Below are 19,040 nucleotides of genomic sequence, written 5' to 3'. Positions count from 1 at the left end.
CCTCGGTTGCGGGAGGGGAAGAGAGAGACAGAGAGGAAGGAGAGGGGGAGGGGTGGAGAAGCAGATGATGGGCGCCTCTCCTGTGTGCCCTGGCCGGGAATCGAACCCGGGACTCCTGCACACCAGGCCGACACTCAGAATTCCCTTTTGTGAGCTAATACTTCATGGTCACTGAGGCTCAAGAATCTTAGGGCCACATGAGCAAAGCAGTGCTGATGTTTTCTTTTGATAAGGTCATTATTTTTCATGTCCTACCTTTTCTTTTCATACCTGGCTCATTGCAGTCACTGTCTAAGGTCTAATTCAGCTGACTTTACTGGACATAAACACTAGGTTGATCCTGTCACTCCTCTGCTCATCATCCTTCAACAACTTGCCGTTCATTACAGGGTAAAATCAAACTCACAGGGTAAACTCCAGACTCACCCTAGTCCTGGCCTCCTACGCTTAGTTCCCCGAGATGAGCGTTCTGTTTTAGCCAGCTCAGTTCACTGGACCTTGAGCACAACTTTCGTCCTTTTACTTCTAAGCCTTGCGCAGGCTGTTCCCTCCCCCCACTTCCGGAACCCCCTCTCCCCGATTAAAATCTCACCTGTGTTAAAGGGCCAGGGGAGTCCCGTCTGACTGATCCGCAGGCCGTCCTGCATGAGGCACCTTCCCCTCAGCCAGCAGCCCCATTGTCATTTGGAAGCATCCAACCCTCTGTGATTTTTTTTTCTGAACATTAGAGAGAGACAGAGACTGGAACATCGATCTTTTCCTGTATGTGCCCTGACCGGGATCGAACCAGCAACCTCTGTGCTTTGGGAGGATGCTCTCACCAACCGAGCTATCCAGCTAGGCCTTTCCCTCTGTAATTTTTGAAAATTATGTTTCATTCTTGTGTTGTTAAGCTTCCTATGTGTATATTTTTTGAGCCCCTGATGTAATTATTAATTCCTACAGCGCAGGACCTGTGTTCATGCGTTTCTTTGTCAACCACGTGGTTAGGACGGTACTTACAAGGCGCCCCCAAGGAGCTGCTTCTCGGTAACTCACAGAGCATGCGGCTTGGACTGAGGCTCACAGGCGGAAAGTGAGATCAGCTTTCCCTCCAATCTGGCGGGATGAGCGCTTGGAACAAATTTTGTTTGATTTAGCAAAATAAAGGAATGTGGTATATCCAGAGTTGTGAAATAGAAGTCATAACTGATACCAGTATGAAATAAAGATAGATTGAGCATATTAATGAATGTAAAATCACAGGTTTGAAATCTTGAATATATTCATACATGAGAAAATATACAAACAGAATTAGGAATGTACTTGGATGAAATACAGTAAAATTAGAGGAAGAAGTGGAGCTGGCCTCCTTTTCAACTCTTTCATCTGCCAAATTATAAATATTTTCATTGGAATTTTGAAAAATCAGGTATCAGAACTTAAAATAATCATGAATTATTTGCATACAACATTTTGATAAATCTAGGTTTGTAAGAAAGGGAATAATTATTTTTGTAGCAAAAAAGGATTATTTACTTATACAAAGAATCACCATAATATTATTTTGAAAATGACAAGCTTCCCTACTGCTTTTTACTTGATTTAGATTTAACAATAGTAACTTCAATTACAACTATTTAACAAAGTGTGGTAAGCTCCTTGGAATATTTTCCTTTTCAAACAATCATTCTTTTTCTTTAAAGTCAGTGTATTATTTATTTATTTATTTATTTGAGAGGAGGACAGATAGAAAGACAGACTCCCACATGTGCCCTGATGGGATCCACTCGGCAACCCCATCTTGGGCTGATGCTTAGACCAACCATGCTATCCTCAGAGCCTGGGCTGATGCTCAAGTCAACTGAGAGCCACTGACTGCAGAAGTGGAGAAGAGAGAGAGAAGTGGAAAGGGAGGGGAAGAGAAGCAGATGGTCATTTCTCATGTGTGCCCTGAACAGGGATTGAGCTTGGGATATCTGCACGCTGGCCACGCTCTATCCACTGAGCCAACTGAAAAGGGCTCAAGTTAGTCTATGGAACAGCATTTCCTTTTCTTTAATAAAAAAGGCCACTCTGATCATTTCTGTAGTTCACTGAAAATAGATTTATTTTTATTGCATTTTTATAGCATCTGGCCTACTATATATTTAAGAAGGGTTTCAATATATAGAGTGAAAAAGAAAGAACTGAGCAATGCAAATATATGCTTTGGGATAATTGTAGAGAACAACTCTATGTCCTTCTCAACAGCATGTAAACTATAGCAGTTAATGAGTGTAAAAGAAAACTTACATTGTCTTTTTATTGTAGGTATTGTATTTGTCTGCAATTTAGAGCTATTATGCTGACATGTTCCAACTGTGTATGTGAGGAAGCCAGGCTGAAGTGTCTCCTTGAGAAGCCTGGATTGGTTTACTTACATATTCAGATTTCAATGGGCTTTATAACAGGTTTCCTTATGTGCCTCATATTGGCCCCAGGTTCACTGGGCTTAAAAGGAGCCAAAGCACCATACGGTTTTGGCAAAGGGAGAGTGCCTTCTGCCTCTGGGATATAGGCATTTGGACGCTGCTCTGCAGTTGTATAAACACCATTGGGCAGCAGGCGATGATCTAGTTCCATGAGCTCCTGCAAAGAATGATTTTTCCTTTTTAGTTTTATGAAAACTCTAGTGAAGCCAGTTCACCCCAGGGCCCACCAGACAGAACTGCGTCTGAGCAGTCTCAGGCTCTGCTGGCCAAGATCCCCCCAAAGGATAAGGGGTGTGAGGGTGAAGTCACTGCACACGCACCATCATGTGTTGCATCTCATTGGAATAACTCATGTTGCTCAGGCATCATTCTGCGCCTGAGGTTTATTATCATAAACTGATTGGTGGATTCTAAATTCCCCTGTATTCCAACCTCAGTATCTTTCATCAAACACTAATTATTTCCATGTTTTGTTTTTGACAGAGGTAGGACAGTCTGTCCCCTTTGGTAAGTCATTGGTGCTCAAATGTTAGGAAAGGAAGAGACACGAAGTAGGTAGACTCAGAGGAAAGAAGCGGTCCGTAGCTGGCTTGGAGCCTCAAGATCCTCAAGATTCTGCCTGTGCTTCTGGGAAATAGAGGAGTCTCTTACAGCATTGAAAGAATCCTAAATTATGCAGCTGGGTGATTGACAGCTGGGATATGTAGCTAAAATCTGAAAGCCCAAGAAAACACAGTACCAGGCAGCGTGGGAATTACAAATCAGACCCTGTTTTTGGATATTCCTAACACTGTTTGGGTTGCATCTTTTTCTTGGGTTAGGGACTGAATAGTGATCTTTTTGAGGATGTCTACTTGGCTGTCTGAGAGTGAGTTGTAGGTCCCCAAAATGTCTCCTGAGAAAGATGTCTAATTCCATTCTAAGAATATGAAAAGGTCATGGGTTTAGGCAGAAGGACCAGGCACCTGTTTGCAGTGGAAACAGTGATAGATTCAGACTTAGGCCAGTGGCAGGAGAAAAAAGGGGTGGCATTGAGGCCTATGATGCACACTAAGTGCAGAGTCCACAAAAGGTGGTGACAACCTTAATACACTGGAGGTGTCGCAGTATGCCGTGGTGGCCACAGGAGATGGGCATGGGAGAGTAAGGTGGTTGGAGCAGGCTATAAGGACAGAGATCGGAGACTCGGAATAGAACTGAAGCCAGCCTGGTCGTTGCCGTGCCAGCGGAAGTCCATCCGCTCGGCCCCTCCAGCCCAGGTGTGAGACTGGGGGGCGGAGCTTGGTGCTCGCCAAGTGTTCTCGGGGAATATCAGGTGTTTTGTACTGTGGTGCTTTGATTTGTCTGCATAGTACCTTAAAAAACAAACCTTTCTTCTGACTTTAGACTATGTATGGGTGAGTGAGAAATTTTTCATATATTTTGGGAGGATTGAAACACCTGAACACCTCCCGTTCTGGCCACTTTCCAAGTGCAGTGGAGAAGCTGAGAGTACCTGAGTCTTCGCAGCGACGGCCGAGGCATACATTTCCTGGTCTCGAAGGACCTTCAGCCACTCTTTCTCTATCTCTTTATGGAGTGGCAGACCTTTTTCTATTCTGGAATTGCAAGAGGAGATAAAGTCTTCTTTCTCCTTGACTTCCTTCTGGAGTTCAATGGCGAGCGCTTGTTTCATGGACAGCTCAGCAATCAGGGCCATCAGTTTCTCAGTAGCACCTTTAATCTTTTTCTGGTAGCCATTCATCTAGAGTTGAAGAAGCCAAGGCTTAGCATATGTATACATTCTAGGAATAATTGAAAAAGTGGCAGACTGCTGGCTGGCTGTAATGTGGGGGGCATTTTTGTCCAAAGGAAGGAGAGTTTAAATGGGAATTTATAGAAAATAAGGATTGGATGAGATCTCAGAGATTGAGCCCACCACCCCAGCTGTGTAAATAAGGACAAGGAGGGGAAAAAAAGAAATATGTTCATCGAGTTAGCAGATGTTCAGGTGGATAGCATTGAGGGGAATAGTTAAGTCTTTTATTTTTAAGAGGTGATAGGAGCGGAGGATGAAATATTCTTGATGTCTGAGTTCCGGCCTACTTTTGCCATGCTATTCATTTGTCTCATCCGGGGAGAAAGATCTGGTAGAACAAAAGCTATATTTAAATGTTACTTACAGAAGGTCATCAGCAGAGGCTCTGCATCTGAAATTCCTTTAATGGAAACTATCGCAGCTCAACATGTTTGTATTATTGATCATAATTTCCGGGATGCATAACTATTAGGTCTTAAGCAAGCAGGAGCTGAACTGGGGAAAGTCTGGCCAACGGTTTGAAATGGAATCTTTGGTTGTGTGTGTGTGTGTTTATCATTTCACATCAGCTGTGTATCATCAAAGGACTATAAGATAGGAGTAAGTGGAATAATTGATTTTAAAATACAGAAAAGAAAGAAAAAAGTAAAAGAAAAGAAGTAAAGTTGAAATTGGTGGGTTCCTAAGCTTTCTGTCCCATAGCACAGCCCGTCAGTGTGGCCGTGGCATGGAGGTCACTGAGTGACACCTGCCACCTGCCAGCGCTGTCCTGCTGCCTTGCTTGATATTTAACTTATATCCTCTTCCACTGCTGGCGCTGTATTATATATGTAGGTACTGGCTGTTTGGTTACAGTCTGTCATCCCACAAAAGTGCACTCTCCATGAGGACAAGGACGACTTGTTTTAGTCATCATGTTCCCAGTGTCCAGTGCTTGGAACATAGGAAGCTTCAAGCAAAATGAACACTGAATGTTTGTTAAATAAAGAAATGATTAAATTCTTAGTCTATTTTAGTCCTTCAGTCTTTGAACAAGGGTAAATTGAGACATGAATTTGAACTTCCAGAAATTCGGCCTGACCTTGAAGCACTCCTCCAAACAGAGCCCCCTCTGGTCTGTGGGCACACTGCTGACAGGGCTGCTGTTGCCGCGGTTACCTGCCTCTGACAATGGAATCACTGGCTGCTGTGTGCACACAGTGTCCCTTAAGGGAATATAAAAATGTTGAGCTCCTCTACACTGTAGTAAATTTTAGGCAGCATACATTGAATAAAAGACTACCATTTTAAACTTCGGGGATGAGTCATTATCTTCATTTAACTTCATTAATTAATCAGTTACTGCACATTCGAGTGTTGTATGTATGTATGTGTAACTAGCCAACCTTCCTTCTCCTCTCTATAAAAATAAAAAGATGGTATTATTCTGTGTTGCTCTAAGTGTTTGCTGAGATTTCCCATTTTCTGTTCATTTGGGACACTTGGAAGATGAGCCATAAGCTACCTAGGAAAGATGAGAGGCTTGAGGCAAATGCATTCTTACTGAGCACCCACAGAAAGCGAGGCTGCCTCTGCTTGACTGGAATGCTTCTAACAGCTGTAGCTGAGATCAGCCATTTCACAGATTAGGAAACTCAGTTTTAAGATAATTTTTGTGACTTTCTCGAGGTCCTTTGCCTGTACCAGTAAATCCCAGATCTGATATCTGAACATCTTTCTACCTCCAAGTTCTGGGTACTATGAGGACATATAATTTTAAATGAAAATGAAATCCAGCTAGAGAACATGGAAGGTGGGAAAGGAAAGGGTAGGTGAATCACTAGACTAGAACTCAGATGTACTGGAATGTTCCTGACCACGTGAATGGCTGCAGTAGCCACTATTGGCGTATCTCTAGCATTATTGTTGACTTTGGGAGTCACTCTGCCATCAGCTTTGACAAGCTAACCCTCAGCAAACACCGACTTTCTCCAAAGAAAGGGAAATTTGTTTTTCAAAGGAAGGAAGGCAACATTTAAAGCAACATTGGACATGCTAATTTTTTTCTTTCTTTTATTAAATGAGATGTGGGAAGGCAGAGAGACAGATTCCTGCATGTGCCTCAACCAGGATCCACCTGCTAAGCCGCCTATAGGGCTCTGCTCCATTGCTTGGCAATCGAGCTATTTCAGCACCTGAGGCAAGGCCATGGAGCCATCCTTAGCACCTGGGACCAACTTGCACAAACTATTTGAGCTATGGCTTGAGGAGAGGAAGAGGGGGGAGGGGGAGGGGTGGAAAAGAAGATGGTCACTTCTGTGTGACTGGGAATCAAACCCAGGATTTCCACATGCCGGGCCAATGCTCTACCACTGAGCCAACCAGCTAGGGCCAGGCATGCTAATTTAGGCAAAGTTCATGAGCCTAAAAAGTCTTAATGTTCTTATTTCATGAGGTAGAGTTATGAATCACACAAGTGCCTCTTCACTGCTCACTCATCAGTGGAAGTCATCAGAGTGAAATGCAAAAAGCCAGATAGAATGGCCCAGGAGGCTTGAGATTCACAGTAAATCCTCTGTATTTAGTGTGCCAGAACTGTACCTCCAGCGGGACTGTTTACCTATTCAATATATGCTGTTTTAGAGTCTAGTCTCATGCTGGGTGTTGGGAAACTAAGAAGAACGAGGAACAGTCACTGCTCTCTGTAGACTGCAGTCAAGCATGGGTGTTGCCTCGATCCATTTTCCTATCTGTCTCCTTGCACCCCATGGTGTGAACAATGTGCCCCTTCCTCTCTGTTTCTGCCCCTGTGCCTAGCATGAAGGGAGCACATGGCTCATTCAGTAACTGTTACTGACTGAAACCCCTGTGCTGTCACAGCAGGAGGCTCCAAGGGGCCACAGAGGCCACATGATCCTCTGGCCACCGCATGGTGCAAGGCCCCATTGTGTGACAATCACCAATCTCCCTCCTGCTCATGGCTCCTTTCAGGACACCGGCCAGCAGTACCAGTCTGACCCCGGATCTTTGGATCAGCAGTCTCGTAGCAGTATTTTAAGTCTGTGAAATTAGGAAGCTCTGTGGTACTGGCCTCTCCTCACTAGTGGGGCCTCGACAGTGATTCTACCCTGTGGTGTAATAGGCCCTTGTGTGCGAGGCTGTTGTTATCTTGAATGGTCCCCTTCCATTCCTGGGTTCTGGCTGAGTTTCCATGCAGACTGCTGTTTAAGGGGACAAGGAACTAGAAAGGATTTCACTTGGAACTTGGAATGTATAGATAATAACTGTCATATTTGGATAGGTGCCCAGTTAAGTGAAACTGGTTTACTGTCATTTAAAAGCTTCAGTTTATCCACTATAAAGTGAATTCATTCACGGAACACGATTGAAACTTACTTTGAACAATTTTCTAAGAGTCATCTTCACATCTTTAATTCTATATCTTTATGTTTCCTAGTCATAGAGCCTAATCTCTATGGGGCTATGCTAAAAAGTAAAGGAGTAGTGGGGAATGAGCCATGTAAAACAGTAAGGGCAGAGGAGAGAAGGCAGCGTCTCAGACAGACCTTCTTGGCTAAGAGCAGTGTGTCCTCCTTGTTGGCCTCAGTTTGGCTACAGATCCTGTCCGTGAGTCGGGAGACCTGCTCATAGATGAAATCCTTTTCCAGTAACTGCTCTTCTTTCTTGGCCAGCTGTAGTTCCAGCTACAGACAAAAACCATTGCAATAAGGAAGGGGAAGAAAGGCAAGCAAGTCAAAACTTTTTTTTCCCCTTTACTGGAGACACATTGCTTTTGGATACCTCTAGAAAGTTTATTTTTTTCTTTCTTTTCCAAATGAGAGGAGGGAAGATAGATAGACTCTTGCATGAGCCACAAACAGAATCCACCCAGCAACACCCATCTAGGGCTGATGCTCTGCCCATCTGGGGCAATGCTCGCAACCAAGCTATTTTTAGCACCTGAGGTGAAGGCTCTACGGAGCCATCCTCAGAGCCCAGGCCGATGCGCTCACCAACCGAGCCATGGCTGCAGGAGAAGTGAGAGAAAGAGAAAAGAGGGAGAGGAAGGGGTGGATAAGCAGATGGTCTTTTCTCCTGTGTACTCTGACTGGAAATTGAACCCAAGATATCCAAATGCTGGGCTAATGGTCTGCCATTGAGCCTACTGGCCAGGACCAAGAAAGTCTTTAGAGCTGGGCTAAGTCAAGACTTCTGCTGCTACAAGCCCCTCCAGGTAACTCTGGGAAGTCTTCCTCCCTGTAGTAGAAAATGTCACCTTCATCTAGCTTCTATTGCCCTTCCTCTGATATGCTCCCATCAGGAAGACAAATTAATCCCTTCAAGATGCCAAAATTTCTACTTTGGGTTATGATGCAGAAGTAGGCATATGAAACCACTCAATTTTTATTTATTTTGGCAAGTGTTTAAAGTCAAGCTTGTTTGTTACTAGATTACAATGAAAGGAATATATTAGTGGTTAGAATAATGAGGCATAGGCCCTGGCCAGTGGCTCAGTGGATAGAACTTCAGCCTTCCATGGATATCCTGGGTTTGATTCCTGGTCAGGGCACACAGGAGAAACAACCATCTGCTTTTCCTCACCTCCTGCTCCCCTTTCTCTCCCTCTTCCCCTCCTACAGCCAGTGGCTCTGTTGGTCTGACTTTCAGCCTCAGGTGCTGAGGATAGCTCAGTTGATTTGAGCATCGACCCCAGATGGGGTGGCAGGTGGATCCCAGATGGGGCTCATGTGGGAGTCTGTCTCTCTGTCTCCCCTCCTCTCACTTAAAAAAAGGGAAAATAATAAGGCATAAATCTGTCCTCATAACATGAAACACTAGTATGAATGGATATCTGTAACACAGATCAACAAGGGGCAAATGGGTGCTATTTTTAAAGAGAATATTTGGGAATCTATAAAGGCAATGGAGTAGGTGGAAGCTACATTCACCTCTTCCCAGGACCAAACTGGAATTACAACTAAGGTACAGAATAATCAACCTGAATAATTAACTGAAAACTAGCTGATGAGGAATCTTATAACCAAGGATTATAGAAGAAGCAACAGACCCTGCTGAGGCAGATGCACTTCGTGTGGTCAGCACCTGCACAGCAGCTTGTACATGTGATCGAGGTTGGTCCTTCCCGTCAGCAGCCCGAGGGTCAACCCCGTGCATGAACAGGCCAATAGCGATCAAAATGCAATTAAAATGGGAGGAACCACATAACCCACACAGGGACATTTCTAGAGCACCCAGCTTAACTGATCCAGGAGACTGTGCCACTGGGTCCCGTAGGACACCTACCACATAGAGTCTGTCTCACTATCTCCCCTTCTCTAAATAATAATAATAATAAGCTTTCTTTAAGAAGAAGAGGAAAAAAACCCCAAAAGAACATAATTAAAAGAATAAAATGGCAATAAATATGTATCTATCAGTAATCACTTTAAATATAAATGGATTAAATGCTGAAATCAGAAGACACAGAGTAGTAGCTGAATGGATAAGAAAACAAGCTCTCTCTATATGCTGTCTACGAGAGACCCACCTCGGAACAAAGAATACACAAACTAAAAGTAAAGGGGTAAAAAAAGATATTTCATATAAATGGAATGGAAAAAAGTGGAGTAGCAATATTTATATCTGACAAAATAGACTTTAAAACAAAGGCAATGGTATAAGACAAAGAAGGACACTACATAATAATAAAGGGAGCAAGGGAGCAAGAGGCTTTAACCCTTGTAAACATTTATGCACCAAACACAAGAGCACCTGAATATATAAAGCAAATCTTGATAGACATGAGGGAGAGATCAACAGTAATACAATCATAGTATGGCATTTTAACACCCATTGACATCAATGGTTAGGTCTTCCAGACACAATATAAACAAGAAAACAGTAGACTTAAATAAATGACACACTAGATTGGATGGATTTAATACATATCTGCAGAGCATTTTACCCCACAGCAACAGAATATATATTCTTTACAAGTTCACATGAAACATTACTTAAGATTGACTATATGTTAGAAAACAAAAGAAGTCTCAATAATTTAAAAATATTGAAACCATATCAAGCATAGTCTTTGATCATAATAGCATGAAACTATAAATCATGCACAAGAAGAACACTGAAAAACAAAGACATGGGGGCTAAAAACATGTTACTAAACAAAGAATGGGTTAATAATGAGATCAAGGAAGAAATCAAAAGATATTTTGAAACAAATGAAAATGAGAACAAAACAAACAAATCCCAAATCATGGGATTCTAAGAGGGAAATTCATAGTATATTATAGTCCTACCTCAAGAAACAAGAAAAATCTCTGCCTGACCAGGCGGTGGCGCAGTGGATAGAGTGTTGAACTGGGATGCGGAGGACCCAGGTTCGAGACCCTGAGGTCGCCAGCTTGAGCGCGGGCTTATCTGGTTTGAGCAAAGATCGCCAGCTGGGACCCAAGGTCGCTGGCTCGAGCAAGGGGTTACTCGGTCTGCTGAAGGCCCGCGGTCAAGGCACATAAGAGAAAGCAATCAATGAACAACTAAGGTGTCGCAACGAAAAACTAATGATTGATGCTTTTCATCTCTCTCCATTCCTGTCTGTCTGTCCCTATCTATCCCTCTCTCTGACTCTGTCTCTGTAAAATAAAAATTAAAAAAAACAAGAAAAATCTCAAATAAACAATCTAACCTTACATTTGAAAGGAACTAGAAGAAGAACAACAAACAAAGCCCAAAGTGAGTAGAAGGAAGGAAGTAGTAAAGATAAGAACAGAAATAAATGAAATAGAGGCTAAAAAAATACAGTAGATCAATGAAACCAAGAGCTTGTTCTTTAAAAAGATAAGATAAAAAAGATTGACAAACCTTTGACTAGATTCAACAAGAAAAGAAAAAGAGAGAACCCAAATAAATAAAGTCAGAAATGAAAGAGAAGTAACAACTGACACCAAAGAAATGCAAAGTATTGTAATATGAACAACTATATGCCAACAAATTGGACAACCTGGACAAAATGAATAAATTCTTAGAAACATAAAATCTTCTGAAAATTCAGGAAGAATCAGAAAATCAGAATAGACAGATTACAACTAATTAAATTGAAGCAGTAATCAAAAAACTCCCAACAAACAAAAGTCCTCGACCAGATGCAATTTCTATGAAGATATCTATGGCATATTGCACAGAACTAGAATAAATATTCCAAAATATATATGAAACCACAAAAGCCCCCAAATAGCCACAGCTTTCTTAAGAAAGAACAAAATTGGAGGAATCATACTACCTGATATCAAACTATAATATATTACAAGGCCATAGTAGTCAAAACAGCATGGTGCTGGCATTACAGACAGATCAGTGGAACAGAATAGAGAGCCAAGAAATAAACCCATGCCTTATGGTCAATTAACATTTGACAAAGGAGGAAAGAAGATACAATGGGGTAAAGACAGTTTCTTCTATAAATGGTGTTGGGATAGGGGACAGGGGTCAAAAAAGAGAACAGAACTATACCATATGTAAATATAAACTCAAAATGGATTAAGGACTTAAATGTTAAAATCAAAACCATAAAACCCTAGAAGAAAACATAAGCAGTAATAGTTCAGATATTTTTTGTAGTAATATTTTTTCTGATATATCTCCTCGGGCAAGGGAAACAAAAGAAAAAATAAATCAGACTACCTCGAACTAAAAAGTTTTTACACAGCAAAGGAAATCATCAACAAATGAAAAGACAGCCCACTGAATGGGAGAACATGTGTGCCAGCGATACATCTAATAGAGTTAATATCCAAACTTTATAAAGAATTTATAAAACAAAACCAATAAAACCCAAATAATCGAATTAAAAAATGGGCAAAGGACCTGAATAGTCACTTCTCCAAGGAGGGCACATAGATGGCCAATAGACATATGAAAAGATACTCAATGTCACTAATCATCAGAGAAATGGAAATTAAAACCACAATGAGAAATCACCTCACACCTGTCAGAGCAGCTATCTTCAAAACAACAAACAACAAGTGCTGGTAAAGACGTGGAGAAAAGGGAACCCTCCTGCACTATTGGCAGAAATGCAGACTGGTGCCACCACTGTGGAAAGCAGCATGGTAGTTACCTCAAATACATAAAAATGGAACTGCCTTATGACCGAGTGATTCCACTTCTGGGAATTTATCTGAAGAAACCAAAAACACTAATTCGAAAGAATATATGCACCCCTATGTTCATTGCAGTGTTATTTACAATAGCCAAGATTTGGAAGAAGCCCAAGTAAATAAGTGAATAAAAAAGCAGCGGTACATTTACACAATGGACTACTACTCTGCCATAAAAAAAAAATAAAATAAAAAAAAATAAAAAAGGAAAAAATCTTACTCTTTGCAACTGCATGGATAGACCTGGAGAGTATTATGCTAGATCAGTGATCCCCAACCCCCGGGCCGTGGACTGGTACCGGTCCGTGGGCCATTTGGTATCGGTCCGCAGAGAAAGAATAAATAACTTACTTACATTATTTCCATTTTATTTATATTTAAGTCTGAACGATGTTTTATTTTTAAAAAATGACCAGATCACCTCTGTTACATCCGTCTAAGACTCACTCTTGATGCTTGTCTTGGTCATGTGATACATTTATCTGTCCCACCCTAAAGGCCAGTCCGTGAAAATATTTTCTGACATTAAACGGGTCCGTGGCCCAAAAAAGGTTGGGGACCACTGTGCTAGATGAAATAAGCCAGTGGAGAAAGACAAGTACCATATGATTTCACTTATATGTGGACTCCAATAAACAAAATAGAAACAGACTCATAGATACAGAGAACAAACTAACAGCTGCAGAGAGAAGTGTGTTTGAGGGTTGGTTGAAAAAGGTGAAGAAACCCTGGCCGGTTGGCTCAGTGGTAGAACGTCGGCCTGGCATGCAGAAGTCCCAGGTTCGATTCCCGGCCAGGGCACACAGGAGAAGCGCCCATCTGCTTCTCCACCCCTCCCCCTCTCCTTCCTCTCTGTCTCTCTCTTCCCCTCCCGCAGCCGAGGCTCCATTGGAGCAAAGTTGGCCCGGGCGCTGAGGATGGCTCCGTGGCCTCTGCCTCAGGCACTAGAATGGCTCTGGTTGCAACAGAGTGATGCCCCAGATGGGCAGAGCATCGCCCCCTGGTGGGCGTGCCAGGTGGATCCCGGTTGGGCACATGCGGGAGTCTGTCTGACTGCCTCCCCGTTTCCAGCTTCAGAAAAAAAAAAAAAATACACAAAAACTCAGCTCATAGACACAGATAAGAATAGAGTGACTCACAGAAGAAAAGGAGAGTGGCGGGAGGTGAGAGAGGTAAAGGAGGGCTAGGTGGTGGGATGCAAGGAGGCTTGACTTGGGGTGGTGAGTACACAATACAATACAAGATACAGATGATGTGTTATAGAATTATACACACAAAACCTACATAATTTTATTAACCAATGTCATGCCAATAAATTCAATGAATAAAAAAAAATTTTTTTAAGTAAGAATATTTACCGAATCTAATTTTTTGGTCATTTCTTCTTTAGTCATATCTTTTCCTGGAAGGAAGCGGGTTCTGTTCTTACCCTCAGGATTTACAAACTGTTTCTCCAGGTCTCTTATTCTGTCTGTACACTGTGAAAACTATTGAACGAGAAAGATGCATTAACTTTAAAACCAACGCTGTTGCTCATAAATCTTAAAATCACTTAGCCCAGCATCTTTAGTGTCTTTCAGTAGGGCCATACTTAAAACCCAGTCAGTGTGGACTTGAGGTTAAACAGTGCTTTGCTCACCATGACACCATATGCATGATGTCTGTAACTGACCCCACAAGGAAGGCAGTGACTCTGAGTCATCAAAGAATAGCTGGCTTTACAACCAGTCCTTTGTTGCTTCCCATTTCACGCTATACTCATGGGAGGCTGTGCGGTTGCAGAGTCAGACTATACGGACTTGACATCGTTATTGCAGGTCATTACAGAGGCCAAAGTAGACAACACACAAGTAGAGAATATCCACTCCAGTGTAACACCCTTTGCTGGCAATAGGTTTAATGGCTTCTCAAAGAAGAATGAAGTTGAAGTTCTTAATTACTAGTTCAGCATGATGTACAGTTCGTGAGGAATAGACTGAACTGTTTATATATTTTTTTTACTAAAAACCCAATATAATGTCATATGTTAACTATATTTATTGAATTAATGAGGCTTTAGAGGTGGAGGAAGCAATATGGCCACTCCTAAGTAGAAGTGACAGCTGAGTTTTTGTTTTATATTAATTTTAGCTTTTGTACTGAAAACCTGCATACCAGCAGGGCAAGCATTTATTTATCTTCTCTACACTATAGTTTTCTCAACTGTCAAAGTGGAAGATAAGGCCCCATCTCATGGTGTTGATCCACTAAACAAGATAGATAATATAAGCCCTGACTGTTGGCTCAGTGGTAGAGCGTCGCCCAGTGAAGAGATGTCCTCAGTTCACTTCTGGTCAGGGCACACAGGAGAAGCGACCATCTGCTTCTCCTCCCCCCCCTTCCACCTCTCTGTCTCTCTCTGTCTCTCTTCCCCTCCCGATTGGTTCAAGCAAGTTGGCCTCAGGCACTGAGGATGGCTCTGTGGCTTCTGTCTCAGATGCTAAAAAATGGCTCTGATTGCTGAACAATGGAGCAATGGCCCCTGATGGGCAGAGCATCGCCCCCTGGTGGGCATGCCTGGTGGATCCTGGTTGGGCGCATGCGGAGTCTGTCTCTCTGCTTCCCCTCCTCTCACTAAAATTAAAAAAACAAAATTAAAAAGAAGATAATATAAAGAACTTTACAACATGTCAGGGGTGCTACAGGCAGAGTTTAACATTTTTAAATTGATCATCCCACTCCTGACAAAAATAATTTTAAATGGTGACATAAATAATTTAATATTTTTCTTTTCCTTCTCTTTCTGCCATGCCCACAATATGGAGTTAAAATATACATCTATGTATAATTAAGTATTTGTAGTATTAGTTATTAACAATGCAATACTTCCTTCTGTTAATTAGGAAATAAATAGGAAGCAAAAATATGGTGCTTGCTTATCCAGTAGTAGTACGATTGATCTTATTTCCCATGGGCCTTTGAGGAAAAATCACTCACTTTTTCTATATAAAATGCTGTTCTTATATGCTACAATAGTTCACGTGACTTCCAAGATCCCTAAAAAGGAACTTCTTATTACATGCACCAGGAAAATATGGCTCATGATTAAAAACTATTTCAAAGAACTGAAAAAATGCAAACCTTAAGAGAATTCCCAAAATGATGCAAAAATCCAAAGATTGAAAAAGAAAAACACAAAACACAACCATCTTTAATAAATAACAAGCCATGGTCAGGATCCAGCCTGTAAGGTACAGCACAAAAATAGTGCATCTGGGGCTCGAAAATTCATACCAAGTCTTCCAAAGGGCCCATGTAATTAGTGCCATGTAGATAATTAAATAATTACGTGAAGTGTGAAGACTAATGGGAAACTTTCTATTCGTTTGTTCTTAATCTTAGAACTACTAACTCTAATAGAACAGGTAACTGATACAGCACAACCCATGTCTCACTCCATACGCAGTCAGAACAGTACCACTCACACAGGCAGCACATACTAACATCAAATGCATAATATTTCCTGTTGGGTAAACTGAATTTATGTTTCAAACTGGATAACTGATTTTATATAATGAAATGCCAAGTATATATATTTTAATAACAATTAATTTTATTCATTGAATAGAAGTATTAACTTGTAACACAAATAAAATGCTTACATAGTAGAGAGTGAAATTTTCCTGTTGTGGACTTCATTCTTTTGTTCAGCTGGGCATCTTGATAGGTTAGTTTGGGCAAAGATGGACCTGAAACTATGTTCTGGGAAGGCGCTTAGGAGAGCCAAATTATTCTGTAAAATGGAGTGGGATAAGTTTGAAGTGTCTGGGGGACAATCTGGGGTGGTGAGGCGTGGAGGGGAGATGGGGAATGAAACGTGGCCAGACAGTCGTGAAACGGAGCTAGGCTAGGGTGCTACACGGGGCAATGCGTGCCGCGACGGTTTCCGGCGAGGGGCGGCCCTATGGATTTGAAGAAAGAGCATGCTATCTGATATTTAACTTGAAGTTCTTTGCATTTCTGCACCATACCCTCTCACAGAGAGGGTTGCCCCAGATCTTCAAGAAAGTTGGCTCACAGACAAAGGGCTCGCATGAATGCTCTTGTGAGATGCGGGCTGAAGGAGGAGCAGCCTCGGGCCTGTGGTGACGTGGCGCAGAGGTGACCAGGCATGGTGCGCAGCCGCTGTGGCTCCCCGTGACATGATTACATTATGCTAGGACCCTTCTTTCTCATGGCCCCATAATACATGGATGGACCTGGAAACTATTATGTTGAGTGAAATAAGCCAGGCAGAGAAAGAAAAATAGCATATGACCTCCCTCATTTGAGGAATCCAATGAACAATGTGAACTGAGGAACTGAATTAAACCTGAAGGGAAGGGGGGAGGGAGCTATTGGGAGGAGGACAGGGGGATGTTGAGGGGGACACGGGGGAGGGGGATGCATTCGGGGAGACACTAGAATCTATGTAAACACAATAAATTAAAAAAAAAAGAATCTTTCTAATTAAAAAAAATTAAAAAGGCAGGACCCAAAATCGTGTTTACAACAGGAGCTAATGAAAACCATTTACTTGTACACCTAGAGAAAGACTAGAAGAATATTAGGGATACATTTTTATTTTCTTCTTTAAAAACTTTGTATTTTATCAAAACTTTATTAACTGAACATGCCTTAATTTTATAATCAGGACAAAAATCTGAAAGCAAACCTGACATTTTAGAAAATTTGTTATAGGTTAAAATTTATTCCTACATTGAGTTAATGGAAAAATGTTTAAGCTACAATTTTTTTAGTTTAATTTTTTCTTATATTTTTATTAAGAAAAAATGCAATTATGACATGTGAAGAAAGTAGCTGTATTTTTTTCTTTTATTGACGTTTTATATTGAGTGTTTTTGGCTTTAGTACACTTTGAAAAGGCCAGGTCAGGAACCGGGTTATATTTCAGGGAAACCACAGGGGTCAGCAAGAAGTGTGATGGCACCTGATTGCCAATTAATGACAAACAACAGTCTTGTCTCCAGGGTGCAAGAGCACTGAAAATAAGAAAGCTAGACCTTTCCAGCAGGAATTGAAAACATAATTATGCCGGCGGTAGTGAAATTACTTAGGTTAGGCGAGGGCTGACTCGGAGGCTGTGTGTCCAGCAGCGCAGAACGCGCTTGGTGGGAAGGACGCAGCAGCCCTGGGCCGAGCGCAGAGTTCCTGCACCAGCGTCCACGCATTTTGAAACGAGCCTTGTAACTCATGGGTCCTTACAAGTTCCAGGAGCAGCATGGCTTGATTGACATGTAAGAAAATATATGATCTACAAACCAATCGTGGAGAGGGGAAGAAAGCAATGGTCCCAGGAAGTGTCGCAGGGACGCTTTCCCACCTGAATCTGCAGCACTGCCAGGTCAGCATCCAGCGACTTCTTGGCTGGCAGTAATTTCTGGGTCACGTGAATCTGCCTTTGCTTCTCTGCAATCTTCAGTTTCAGGAATCGGATTTTTTCGTCCAGGACATGGATTTCAATTTCTGCATTTAGTTTCATCTTCTCTTGGATATTTATTTTTTCATTAAAAATGCACACTTCTTTTTCCCGCTCCATCAGCTGAACGCCACTGCAGTCAAATTGAGAGGCAGATGGAAAGGGAAATTGAGGCCATAGTTTTATTAGCTATTGTGGTTCTCTCTGGATTTGGGTGCAAAATACATATCAACATCGTGTAATTCTGCATGACAGTGGATATTCACCAGTGGCTTTCTAGTTAAATTCACACTTTGAAGTTTGGGGGATGGAAGGGTGGTTGTTTAGGGTCCGGACTCTGAACTGACCATGTGGTTGGTTGGCACCACATCTCTGCAAATACCCAAGACTTCCTCGGGTGGGAAAGAATGTCATTCCCCATGCGTGACCAAAGGGTTCCCATAGTCTAATTTTCTGCAGACCCTTTTCTTGGACCAGGCTTGCCAACCAAGCTCTGCCCAGAGGTACCCAGGCAGAGGGCCAACGAATGCATTTCTGCAGTAATTCTGTTCTATGTCAACTTGCAAGCCCATTAGGTTCTTTTAAAGTTGACTATTTCTGATGCATATTTCCTAATAAAGAGGCAAAATTCTGTCATTTATAATAACACCAGGGGAAAGACTCCTTCTTAGGAGGAGAATATAGGGAAGAAACAAAGTAAGAAACTTCTAATTCCAGCCCCAGTGGTTTGCCAGGGCCTGGGAGTACACTGCTTGGTTTGTGCCAGGAGCCAAATAAGAAGACTCTTCCCCCAGCAAAAACACCTGCCAGCACTCTGAACAAATGGTATTCTTCATTACCCTGAAATTCTTCCCACACACACCTTGCATATCCATTATCCCAGAGTTCATCTTTAATTACTTCTCTCTTCTCAAAACATGTGTTCATGGAGTTGTACTTGGTTAATCTTAACTATATTTTCTCTCATTTGCCATTTATTGGTTCCTCTCATGATCTCATATCTCTTAAGAATAGAAAGCAGGACCCTGGCCAGCTGGCTCAGCGGTAGAGCGCCCAAGCGGCATGTGGAAGTCCTGGGTTTGATTTTCAGCCAGGGCACACAGGAGAAGCACCCATCTGCTTCTCCACCCTTCCCCCTCTCCTTTCTCTCTGTCTCTCTCTTCCCCTTTCACAGCCAAAGCTCC

General features: G+C 42.1%; 1 protein-coding gene across 5 annotated transcripts in view; it reads right to left on the bottom strand.

Annotated features, from left to right (window-relative positions):
- The window catches only part of CCDC146 (coiled-coil domain containing 146), a 194,783-nt gene that overhangs the window by 975 nt on the left and 174,768 nt on the right, over positions 1-19,040 (bottom strand). For 4 of the 5 annotated variants that reach the window (XM_066354445.1, XM_066354449.1, XM_066354447.1 and 1 more), the window contains 5 exons: positions 17,761-17,989; positions 13,757-13,885; positions 7,797-7,934; positions 3,949-4,197; positions 83-2,610 (listed from right to left, as the gene is read on the bottom strand). In XM_066354445.1, the coding sequence (XP_066210542.1) occupies positions 2,407-2,610; positions 3,949-4,197; positions 7,797-7,934; positions 13,757-13,885; positions 17,761-17,989 (949 nt within the window). In that variant the 3' untranslated portion in view covers positions 83-2,406. Of the gene's footprint in view, positions 1-82; positions 2,611-3,948; positions 4,198-7,796; positions 7,935-13,756; positions 13,886-17,760; positions 17,990-19,040 lie in introns of those variants that run through there. The other variant, XR_010747551.1, reaches the window with a different exon arrangement.

This window comes from Saccopteryx leptura, chromosome 12 (assembly GCF_036850995.1).
Source record: "Saccopteryx leptura isolate mSacLep1 chromosome 12, mSacLep1_pri_phased_curated, whole genome shotgun sequence".
Classification (NCBI taxonomy): domain Eukaryota; kingdom Metazoa; phylum Chordata; class Mammalia; order Chiroptera; family Emballonuridae; genus Saccopteryx; species Saccopteryx leptura.
Note: the sequence above shows the minus strand (reverse complement) of the source record. Positions and strands in the feature narration are given on the sequence as shown.